Here is a 12,761-nt window from a genome sequence, read left to right as displayed (position 1 = left end):
TAATTAGGCAAAGGAGGAATCTCAGTTTCTCAACACCACAGTATGTACAGGCAGGTCTTGTGTATGAGCACAAAGCTCTGGAAGCAAGCTCAGGAGCTAGCCTGCATGCTGGAGTATGTGTGTTTGATTGCAACTTTGGCACAAAATGCTTTCTCTATCAAACTGGTGCAGAACAGACTTTGCATTTTAGAGCCATTCCTCTACGACTGCCATTTATTTAATGAGCACTCCTGGGCACTCTAACCTGAAAGAATGCTCATTAGATGTGTGCATCTGGCCCTATCAGCAATCCTGTGCAGCCTCTGATGCAAGCTGAAGGCAGCGACGGACACGGCGCTTCCCGATGAATTAAGGTTAACGGGTGTCCCAGTGCACAGGCAAGCAGCTCTGCTGGGGAGAGTGCAGGCTGACATTCTAATGCACAATAAAGGAGACCTGCAACAAAGAATGTGCTCGCTTCATGCATTCAAATGGATGCATTAGCTTATTACAAGCTGAATCCCAAATTTCAGCTTGGAGCTCGTTAATTGTCTTTCACGTCGCAAAAAGGAGAAGGGGAAAAGCAAAGGCAATAAAGGATTTCAGAGAACAGCTGAAAGAAAGGGCAGTTGATGAGGCAAATATACAGGGCTAGTTGGCAGAGATGACAGAAGCCACCCATACCAGCAACTTGATACCCACAAAAGGTGGGCTGATGCCAAGTGAAAGGAGTGGGTGCCCTGGGCATGGCTGCCATGGAGTTTATGTTCTAAAGAGGGTGCCATGGTTTGGATTTGTGACCACAGCAACACTGACAACACACAGGTGTTTTGGCTACTGCTGAGCAACTTTCTTTCCCACAGCAAACAGACCAAGGATGAGCACAAAGCCAGGTGGGACAGTCTAACAGCCAATGCAAACTGGTTATATATTCCCTGCCCAACAAGGAGAACTGAGGGAAGTGCATTTTGGGGGATGTAGTGTCATTGGCTGCAGACTAGCAGCACATCAGTCTACTTGTGGAGTGGTGAGTGATTGTATTTGCATCATTTTTAGGCTTTTCCCTACTCCGTTCCTTCACTTAAGTGTTTTTCTCAAACCATGAGCCTTAGTTTTGCTTTTCCTAATCTCCTCCCTGTACTACTGGCTTGGAAAATGAGCAAGCAGCTGTAGTACTTAGCAGCTGGCAGAACCAATGCACTGAGAGGAAGAAGTAGAAAAATTCAGAAAAAAAGGATGCAGGACTTATCTACCCATTCTACTCTTATGCTTAATTTAATAGGTTAGAAATATGGGAAAAAATGCATGCATGAACAGGAATGCTGGCAACAAAATCATATTTTGCAGCTTATACAATGAAATAGAAAGGTAAGAACTGCTGACACCTCTCAATACTGTGACTGCAGTCTTGTGACATTGATGAGAATTATGACTCACCTGCCCACCACACAGTCTGCAACTCACTAAAATGGCACAGCAGCACAAAAGCAGTTTTCCTAACAGCTTTCCTCAGAACACAGAATCATTTTCTTCCTGTAGATTCAGCCTCTGTACAAGTGTATTAAATTACAGACATACAAAGAAGGGCTATGAGGTAGTTATGTGCACTGCTCTCCCTTCATTTATAGTCAAAGGAAAAGATCTCCTCCAGAGGACAATTTAAAGTACTTACAGTTCTGTTCTGAATCTCACTCTGAAAAAGTCCTTTTCCTTCTGTCTCCACTAATGACAGTGGTAACCAAAGTGGGACATTCTCCTAGCTCAGCTGGGTATGTGAAATGTCTAATCTAGGATGAGCATACTAACTCCCTCCCCAGAGTTACCACTGGCAAAGAGAGATGACAGTTTGCATTTAAGAAACTCATAGTCCTCTAGAATAATTTTGGAAGTTATGAGATTTTGCTGTCAGTTCCTTATTTGTAACAGTATTTGCCACAATGTTTCCCTTCTCATCCCCTCTTCTGAACCTATCCCTGGTAAACTGCACTATGAGGTCAAAGTTGATACACTGCAATCATTTGGGATATTTCCCTAAGAATAAACGCAGAGGGAAGGAGGGGAAGTGTTTCCAATAATGTGGATGGTAGGTCAAGGAGCACATGAAGCTGAAAGATTTAGACTTTGGATTTTGATCCACATTCATTAAATACGGTCAATGTGCCCAGCCTTGCAGCAGGCCCAGAGCTGAAGAGCAGACACTTTGTTGTACATTTGTTGCAGTCAGTCAGTCAGGGGTGCAGCAATGTCTAGACAGACAAGATCAATATTAAGTACCAGTTATCTGACTGCACTTTGCATGAGAAACACTTCTTGGCACACTGTGTGTGGTTCATTTTTTCCACCATTCTATGTGTATGGCTCCGTGGTACAAAGCATGCAGTGGACACACTTCCAACTTAGAATGTTCATAAGGACTGACAGGTGGTTAATATGACATTTGTAAATCTTTTCAAGAACCATGCACCTTTGAAGTTTCTAGGCTTATTTTAGCATTTGATCAATAGACCTACCAATAAGGTGAAGCTGTGTTCAGGAAGAATCCCATACTGTTCAACAAGCTTTTTCCTCTTCACACTGGGGAGGTCGGGAAGTCTCTCATGAATCCAATCAATATTTATCACTTGCTGATGGTTCATATTAGCTGGCAAAGATTTTGCATCGTACAGAATCAATGGGGGAAGGTTTGGCTCTGGCATGAACCTAGTAAAAATGAAGAAAAACTCCTTTATAATTATTTTCACTGAGAAGCTAAGCAACAAGGAATAACATTTATATCTCAAGTTTTTACTTCCCTGAAAGCTGTATCACCCTTTCAACTAAACAAAATATTGAAAATTAGAAAGCTGGTATATCACTGATAAGTAGAAAGAGATCAGGCCCCAAACTGTTGCAAAGCTTCTCTTTCTTTTTCCTTCAGCAATTTTCCACCAATTGCTAAAGAGTTCATAATACAAAAGGGGTAATTCAAACACTTCTGCACCAAAAATAATAATAAAAAGTTCCAACAGCACCAGTAAAAGATATGGAAACAGCCCACTCTTTTTGGCATCAAGCATGAATTACAGACCTGGGTGAAAACGGGAGTGGGCTGGCAGGGAAGAACTTGGATTGACAGCCAACTGCCAGGAGTGATCTGGGCAGGTTGTAACCTTTTCCAGCCAAACTTCAAAAATCTTGATGAAATCTCATGCTGTGCTAAAAGCAAAGTTACTGTGCTCAGCAGGGTGCTATCACAGAACAAAAGGCTCCCTTAAAGAGAAGGCCAATTCAAATGACTCAAATAACTGCGATTGATGCAGAAACTTCACTCTTACATGATCAAATGAGGGGTTTGAAACCACTAGAATAAAGGGCATTGAGCTATAATGACTTCTATTTAAAATCTGCCTAAACACAGATTTTAAGATTAATGTATAATGTGCAGCACTAAGTTACAAAAAAACCTAAAAAACATAGTTTACAGCTCAATACTGTTAATAATCTTAGTACTAGTAATAATCTTTATGGTCATTTTTTGAAATATCTTAGACTTATCAGTTTTGTCTAGGTTTTAATGAATTTTCTTTTGCATTTTTTCAAATTAGTCTTTTTGAATAAGCCTCATGCCTGCCCCTACCATAAAAGAGAATTCACGAAATTATCACTGCTGCATTTCTACAAAAAGACAATCTAAAAAGCAGATTTAAATTCAAAGTTTGTGGGATGTTTTCATAATTGTTGCTCTGCTGTAGCAAGATCAGTGGTAGACTAAAAGATCTGACAGGAACACAGAGCTGACAAAGCTAAGAGGCTCTGGAAGTTCTCCTGCTGGAAGGTGAACTCTGGGATTAACAGGAAGCTCTCCCAGGGATGCAAAGCTAGGGAACTACTTGGAGGACGGGCACTATGATGGCCCCAAGCAGCTGTGCTGCTGCCTTACAGTGTTGCCTCAGTTCCCAGCAGCATTGCTCTGCAAACAGGACTCATGCCTTGTCCCCTCAGCCTCACAGTTAAATCCTTCAAGGGTGACTTTATGGTTCAGTGTTTGTCATCTCACACTTGTGAAAGGCTAAGTACTTAGCAAGGTAGCACCTTCATTAGGTCTACAAAGAACTTCAAGGTAGAAACCTGCCTATGAAATGCTGACACCTTTCAATAGCAGCTAGGATTTTCAAACACTGTTTGTGATCTGTGATCACAGAATCTAAGCATGGAGAGGCAGGGCTGAAGCTGAAAACTGCTTCCCTCTGTATTTACTTAGAGTAGGTGCAATGCTCAACTCAGAAATTCTGATGTTTTATGTCAGGCATTCTTAAGAATACACTTATACTGGCCATACAGTAAACCTTCAACTTTCCCACTTTGAGCTGAAGTACTCCCAGCCTAGTCTTTGGGAAAGGTCCAGGGGTTTTACCAGAAATGAGACACAAATCCAGATCTGAACTGCTCAGACTAGCACTGATTTTGATAGGTCTCTGCCCCTTCCAATGGAAGGCAAACTTCCAACACATACTCACTGTACTGACTAACCTGACATCCTTATTACATTGGCTACACTTCAGAAATTTAATAAATGTTCAGTTTGTCTAATGTTAGGTTTATTAAAAAAATACCTATAATCCTGTTTTCCTTCTTTGTCTCTCATTGGTACTGTGCACCTAAAATAAAAACAAAACAAGATGTGGTAAGAGATACACCACAGAGTTAGTTTTATGGCAAAACCACAACCCAAAACCTTTGCCTCATGAAGACTAAGAGAGCCTCTTAAAACCACTTCAAAGAATAAGTGCATGTAAGAGAGCAGTCATTTTCACAGACACTGCTTGATGCAGGACACAATCTGTTGTGAAAAAGCCTCAGCCTTAAATTACTCCCTAAAAGGAGACTATACTCATGAACATTAACTTCAGAAGACACAAGTTGAGCAACACTATATTACAGCTCCTGATCATGTCACTAGGTATATGCGGGCACTCAAAAGCAGCTATTCTTATGTTCCTCCCAAAATAAAAACTCACCCAAGCTTGGAATCAAAGGCTCTCGTTTCATTCAAAATTGTCCCTCCATTTTCAAGTTCTTCAATTTGCCTCTGTATTTCATAGTCTGACAGTAATAAAAGAAAAAAGAGTAAGCTTGTTAGACTACACTATTAGCTTTAGTGCACTCCACTATTTCATTTTTCACTGCTACGCCATAACGGAAGACTTCGTTGTTTTAACCTTAATGAAATCAACAGCAGTAGTTATGGGCAGAATTATCAGTCACTGTCTCTCTCTCCAGCACTGCTTCTTTCTCTGTGTGTTTTCCTCATCTGCTTTCATTTCCTTTAAATGGAAACCATTTTCTCCCAGGCACTGCAGTCCAATCACATATTCCTGGTGACGTTGCAGTCACCCAGTTCAGTTTTCTTTTGGAGAAGTAACAATCAGCTTTTTTCTCCTCATACCCAAGCTGCATCTGAACTTCGCAGACATCACACACCATACTCAGTGGAAAGCAATCATCTCCACTGGAGGACAGAAAACCACTGCTACCGTATTTTAGTCCATGCTAGGCACTGAACCACCTGCTTCGTTCTTGCAGGCAGAGGTTTTACAGCAAAAAACCTGCAGACTAACACTCCTGCTCTTCCCAGAGTATCCCATACTAAGATTAACTCTGTCAGGGAGCAGCAAGAGTGGGGCTGCTCCATAAAGAGGGATAAGCCAGGAGTGAAGGGTGGCTAGAGGCCAGGCCATGCCCTCATGGTCTGATGCAGTCCCATGAGTCTGAACAGTGTGAGCAGGGCAGGTGCCACCAGCAGAGTCCTCTGACAGTGCCAGTGGAGCTGAGGGGATGAGCTGAGTCCAGGGCCCATTCAGGGAGCTCAGGGAGAAGCAGAAGGAGCTAAGTTCTAGGAACAAGACTACAGAACAGGTCCAAGGTCCTTCAGGAGCCATGACTGAAAACTGGCACACCTGTGACACAGCCATTTAGGCAAAGTCTGAAGACTCCAGCCTGAGCCTAAATGGGACTCCTGTACCCACAGGCAAGGCACATGGAGGAGACACCCAGGTGAAGTCTGTCAGGGCATTTAAGGCCAATTACTGCACTCAGGAGCCTGGCATATTTCATGTCAGACCCCATAAAATACCTACAATGCTTTTGCAATGAAGCAACCATCATTTACCTATTGCTTTTGCCAGAAATCGTATGCTATTGATATTCTTCACTTCAGTCCTCACTCCATAAGGCTCTCCAGGGTGATGCACAGAAACATTGGCATCCACTCTCAGCTGACCCTCTGTAAAAGGAAATTTTATTAACAGAACAATCTGCCCTGTACACTAGAGCTACAAACCTTGGCATGCATTAATAAACTGCATGTTATGTGCAAAGCCTTAATAGCAGACTTCTCTATGTTCAGAAAGGAGTAACAACCACTTAATCATAGCCTTCTGTATGTGATTCCATCTCAAGGGACTGCCTTGAATCATTCAAAATAGTTTTAAATCATTGCGCATAATTCCTCTCAGAAAACTGCACGATGCAGTGCAGCACAGATCCTCTAAGCCATACAGTGAAAAGAGCTTCTGATTCACAGATCTTAAATAAAGGGCAGAAATAGACAAGCAAAGCGGGGGATTGTGAGCTTCCATTCCTCTCAAAGCAGCACAAAATACCTTTTGGAATTACAATTTGATGGATATATACTACCCTAGCATGGAACACAAGAACTTAAGGTTATGTTGAACAGATTTACTAAGGTGTTCTTGGAAATTTACAGCTCAAGGACAAAATGTGAGCAGCAGTGGATTTTTTGGTAATTTTCTTCCTCCCCTTCAGGAAATTGCAATCTTACCCCCCAAAATATCCCCGGTTGCCAAATACTGTACAAAGTTTTATATAAAAGCATAATGCACTCTCAGTCCAAAATGGATCAATGTCCTTAAAAATTTTTAGTAACTTAACCACAAGGAAATAATGATTGTGTCTTTCTAAGTATTGTCCCTATAAAGATATCTCTTCTGAGAAGAAAAGCCTTGCCACAGTTATCAACTTCTGGGAATACACAAACAGGAGAGGTTGTATTACATCCTGGAATCTTAAGAAACATTCTTTTCCCCATATTACCCACTGAACACCTGTAGCCTTTTCTTGTGTTTTTTTTTTTAATTCATTTTTTAATTTTACATACAGATAAAAAGAAACAAATGCCTACTGATGGGATACATTATAATATTGTAGAATTATAAATGAGAGTGCAAAATGGCTCAGAGTTAAAACTGTGAAGATGCTACTGCTTCAGAATCCCTTCTGGTCAATAGATTTAAATTGACTGACGAGGCCTTGGTACAATTTGTAAAAACAGGTTGGATGACAGCACACTAATTTCCTCTGTCTTCACAGAGCCTTGCCAGACATGCAAATGAGACAGAGATGCTGGAATGACCCAACATCTCTTTCAAGGGAAGTGTTTTGCATGTGCTCCCTCTTTGGGGTGAAACTTGTACTTGTTCCAAACGAGGAAGAGCCTTGTCCTGCCCTTGCTTCATTTGAGACGTGACCTGTTTCTACTTGGATGTAGGTGTCAGTGTGACCAGACAATGAATTTAATCAGGCATGAGCAAAAGACCCAGGCTGCAAAAGTTCCTAAAAGAAAAAAAAAAACAAAACACAAACAAACAAAAAACCCCTCAAACAAACAAACAAACAAAAACAAGAAAAGGCTTTTTTTCTTTAAGCCCAGCTTACTTTTCTTTCACTTTACAATGAGAGCATCATTTCGTCTGTTTGTTGTTAATGAAATCACATCTCATAAAACTGAGCACATATCTTCACTGTACATGCAAAAGCCCCTAAAACCTTCACTTAGAAAGAAAAAAAAAATCCACATACTTTTATAGCTACCTTTCCTGGAAGAAAAATATTTCCAATACTGGGATTCTCATATAAAGTCAGAAATCTCCCTGCAATAAAAGACAGCACAATGCAATTCCAATGGCAATCTTAGGGCCAAATTCAGTAGTGAAAAATGATTGTATATATGTTGGTCCACAAAGGCCCTTGAAGAAGCATCCAAACTGGCTGCTTAATACTGACAACTGTGCCTTATATGACATGTGGGACACTTGTGTGAGAACAGATTCAGAGAAATAGATAATGCCTAGCTATTATTATTTCCCGCTACATTAAATTAAAGTTGCATCAGTAGCCAACATTTATTGGATCCCGTTTATTGTGTAATGCATAGACCACTCTGACTCAGTTTTCCAGGAGATATCCACTTGTATAATGGACTGAATTTGTTGCCAGACAGTGAGGCCAACTGTCATAGGCAAAAATATAGCTTACACTCTGAACACTAATAAGCAGCTGCTAATTGTGGATGTGTGTGAAGAGGATGAATGCCTTTAAATTCTTAAGCAGATGTCTGCTGTATGCTACCTGTGCTAGTTGTAGATTTTGGTAACATTAAGACTGAGGAAAAGTGGCATGATCTGAATCTCACAATTAATGAGACAGAATCACCAGTGAGGAGGGCTGAATGCAGTCTATGCTTCTGCACATCACCTGTTGTGAAAATTGGGGCCTTAAAATTACAGAAAGAGCTGGTGCCAGAAGCAATGTTTTCTGCAAGAGGAAGTGGTCTCAGAAATATAGGTAATTCTGGCTAAAATTAACCCCAGCACCCATTTCTGTACATGCTGTTGTTTACTTCATCTCATCCATGACACCAGCATAAGTTTACTGCCCACATCAATTTTATGACTAGCTGAGACCTGACACTTAGAAGATGATCCATGCTCCCACTACTGTGTCCCTTTGTCCCTTCCATACCCTACAATTAATCCTTGCTACAGATCTTCTGTGCTGCAGTGCTGTGGCAAGCCAGACAGAGAGACGGAGAGAAGCACCACAAGAACCTTGGGGATGTTTCTTCCTGCCTAGCTTCATCCTGTAAAATTAATGTGTGAGGAAACATAACATCTAGCACGGCAAAGCTCTGCAGACAAAGGCAGGCCTATAAGCATGGCAGACATTAGGACAGACTGAGGATTGTAAAAAAGCAGCTAGAAAGGGCCATGCAATATAAGCAACCATAGAGCAAAGTAACTGGAAGCTGCAAAAGTCCTGCAAATGCAGAGAATTACTGGTGACAAGGGAATATTCTGCCCTCAGTACCTGCCATGACTGCCTGGCTGCTCCCAAGTGTTTGCAGAATGAGCTGAAGCTCTCTGACTGCTGCAGCTGCTTCTTCCCCACAGCACATATCAGGCTCCATGACAACCTCCATGAGACCAACTCCTACCAGGAAAAGAGACACGAGATCTTCAACAATTGCTTTTGATCTTAGCATATGAGAGTGCAACTGGCTAACACATGAAAGAACTTGGACTTCTTTTTAAAAAAATATAAAAAACACATAAACTCTCATGTATTATTTAGTAACTGTCACAATGGGCCTAGCTGCAGATTGCTAGAAAAACTTTTCCTGCTGTTTTTTTAAAGTAACTGACAAGTGCAGACAACCCCCCACCCTCTGATGACATGCACATCAGAAGGACCCATTCCTCTAGAAGGACTCTCATTTAAAGCCAATTGGGTTCCAGATGCAAGTTTATTTATCTTAAACTAATTCTGGAGCAGGCAGAACTGTGAACAGATGTAGTCTAGTTCTTAGTTTCAGGACCCAGCTTTCAAGGAACCTGAGCAGCCACAGCCCTGAGCTCCAATGGACACCAGAGTACTCTGTCTTAGTAAGGCCAGGCCAGCAAGGTTGCTGCCCATGTTGTGCACTCCTTTGGATCACTCAATTTACAATTTCCAAGTTAAAAGAGAAAATCTACATTTCTCCAAAGCTAATAATTAAGAGAAATGTCTGACTCATGCACCAACAGATTCCAACAGCTGCTCTTTCTATACAGAAACTTGATTTGCTGTATCTGTAATATTTAACTTTTTTTTAACAACACATACAGTGCAGAGCTTAAATAGCTGAGTGGCTCTATGTGACTGACACAATTTTGAGCAAACTGGAGCCAAGAGATTTCTAACTTGCTACTGCCAATTGCCATCAACCAACAGCAAATGGGAAAGGTTTACTGGCCATTAAAAAAATCAAGTATTCATCTGTTTCCAGTGTAACAGTCACTGTCATGAATTATTTTTTCAAGGAGAGAGCCACAAAGCTGTTTTTATTTTTTGCCTGTTTCCTGTCATCTATTTACCTTTAAAGACTCATCTTAACCCAAAAGGAGGAGAAAACCAGGAAAATAATCCAAGCCTACCAGCCCTATTCAAGTCCACAAGGGTTTGGCTTCTTGTATCATCATGGAGACTTTTTCCACTGTCTTGCTCCAACTGAATTTGTTTAATCCTCACAATTTTGGTCACCATCTGGCTCATCTTGTTGTCTATGCAGAGACTGTATGACAAACTTCCATTCACTGCAATAGGAACTCTTTGCTGAGTGATTTGATAGCCAGCCTGTCAACAAAATTAGTTTTATACACAACTGAAACATTCACTTTTCAGAAAGCAGACCAAGTGCAAATATAATTGACTAAGAACAAAACTGAAAATGCAACATCTTTCAGAGTGACCTATATAAGAGAGAATAAATGCACATGTAAATTCAAAAGTAACTTTGCTTAAATGGAAAGGAAGCAAGCTAGAAGATGAGTCTAGAATTCAACATAATGGTAAGAAGCTGGAAGGCTGAAAAAAATATGAGGACTCCTCAATAACAGACAAATATACAGCACCATATTAATGCTGAAATAATCAATAATCAACTGCACAATCTCTTGCCAAGGATGACAAACTTCTCTGATGCTGCCCTGGGGCAGGAAATGGACTGGAGGAGATTGTTCCATGCCTGTGGTCCCACAATCATGTTACATGTTGTTTGAAGCCAGTTACTGTACTTCCATCCCCAAGCTGGGGCCATCACTCATCCTCCCAACAGGCTGCCTACCCCCTTTGTCTGTTCCAAACTGAGAAAGCTCTACTTCATTAATGTAGCAATTTAAAAATAAGACAATGCAACCCCACACAGGACACACAGCTGATAAATGCCACCTCATGCCTGGGACGCCGTTCAAAGGGGGAACTGCTGGCCAAAACAGTGGCTGCCAGTGACAAGGTACTGGAATAACTGCAATGATGTAAAAATAGAGAAGTGAGTCAATGACAGCTCAGATGGGGTCCCCTTTGCTTCCTCCTTCCTTACCTGCCTATGGCACTAGTGGTGAAAATGAAAAAAAACAGTCTGCCAGACACAAATTATTTGGGAAAAGTATTTGCATACTTTGCAGGGATGACGGGCTCACTCCAAAATCTAGAGATGGTGAATTCCAGGGCACTGGAATGGAGAACAGTGGTCTGGCCCTGTCAACACCCCAATTTATATATGCAGTGAAGTGCATGACCTACTAGAAATAATCACTGTAAGAAAAAGAAATAACTGACTCTCTGTAGCCTATGGTAATCACAGGCTTTTCTCATCTCCTAGAAGTTCTCATTAAAATAGTTTTTTTTACAACCTGAAATATTGAGTGACAATAAATAATATGAATCCCATTTCCCATCCAAAGCCTGTTTTCAGGAGTAACAATAATCCCATTGTCAAATGACCCTAAGAGCTGGATTTATCTGTTCTATTCAGCTCATTAGCCTAAATCTGCATCTTATTACAGGGTTCCTGACTAGACTGTTCACTATGAAATGTAGGTCAGGCAGTTTATTGTCAGTGCTTAAACTGCAGAAGTCAGTCAGTTAAAAGCCAGAATTACATGTTTCCAACTAATAAAACATGTCAGCATGTCCCTGACCAAATCTCCATGCTTATGTAACCAGAGGATCCTGTAATTCATGTCTGCAGAGTCCTACAGTTTCTTCCACCTCAACTGTTCTCTTGGACACATGGACATGCATTCTTTCCCAGGACAGCATTCATCCATAAATCTGCTATCAGCAGACACCACAAGAATATGAGAGTAATTTCAGTTTAACAGAGTAAGCACTAAAAGTAAATTGCAAACAATTTGTCTGTGATGTTTTGATGTTCCTTCATGATGTGTAAAGCAATTTCAAAAGTCGTATTTATTTCCTGCTATTTCACCTTTTTCCCCTTCAGGTCTTGAAGTTGGCTTTCAGATAGTTCTACATGTTTAAAAAAAGTACTGGCAATTCAAACTGCTAAGTTTGCTTTTCACATTCCCAGCAGGTCACTGCACAGCTCCCAATAAAAGGGCCTCTTAATGGCTTACAAATATTTGCAAAGTTATCCCCAGAAACCAAATCAAAATTACAGCAACTTCACAGAAGAGCCACAAGTTCACAACCTAGAAAAAAATAAAACAGAAATCCGTTCTGAGATCCAGGTCTCCACTGGAAAATTATAATATAATTCTCTTTCTAAGGTAGGAAGCAATTGTATTTGAAAATGTTTTGTGTAACTTCAAAATATTTTCATTACCTGAACAAGGGTGGGAAAGCAAGTAATTTGGTTAATACAGCACCTCTACAGATTTGTCTGGGATCTGAGAGGTCTCCCACTCTGCTTCTCTGGATGTCTGAGACTCCTCACCTAAAGAGAGGATAAGCTTACATGCCTGATCTTTCCCAAATAAAATAAACACACATATTTTTATTTTCATGTCATCAGATCTTCACCCCAAAACCAAAGAAACTAAAAATAGCTTCCTCCCTTTGACAGATTAATGTTAAACTGAACATTCAGTACCAATAAGCTCACACAAAAATAAGTTAAAGATTAGAAAGGTTTGATATCATTAGAGAGAAAAAAAGGCTCAAAC

At 40.7% G+C, this 12,761-nt stretch overlaps 1 protein-coding gene across 2 annotated transcripts in view; it reads right to left on the bottom strand.

Annotated features, from left to right (window-relative positions):
* Positions 1–12,761, bottom strand: part of GATB (glutamyl-tRNA amidotransferase subunit B) — a 41,892-nt gene that overhangs the window by 12,561 nt on the left and 16,570 nt on the right. For both annotated transcript variants that reach the window (XM_058803836.1, XM_058803837.1), the window contains 6 exons: positions 10,230–10,428; positions 9,124–9,246; positions 6,128–6,241; positions 4,977–5,061; positions 4,572–4,616; positions 2,490–2,679 (listed from right to left, as the gene is read on the bottom strand). In XM_058803836.1, the coding sequence (XP_058659819.1) occupies positions 2,490–2,679; positions 4,572–4,616; positions 4,977–5,061; positions 6,128–6,241; positions 9,124–9,246; positions 10,230–10,428 (756 nt within the window). The remainder of the gene's footprint in view (positions 1–2,489; positions 2,680–4,571; positions 4,617–4,976; positions 5,062–6,127; positions 6,242–9,123; positions 9,247–10,229; positions 10,429–12,761) is intronic.

The sequence above is a fragment of the Ammospiza caudacuta genome, chromosome 4 (genome assembly GCF_027887145.1).
Source record: "Ammospiza caudacuta isolate bAmmCau1 chromosome 4, bAmmCau1.pri, whole genome shotgun sequence".
In the NCBI taxonomy this organism is placed as follows: Eukaryota; Metazoa; Chordata; class Aves; order Passeriformes; family Passerellidae; genus Ammospiza; species Ammospiza caudacuta.
The sequence above is the reverse complement of the archived record's forward strand: the minus strand, read 5'-3'. Positions and strand labels throughout refer to the sequence as shown.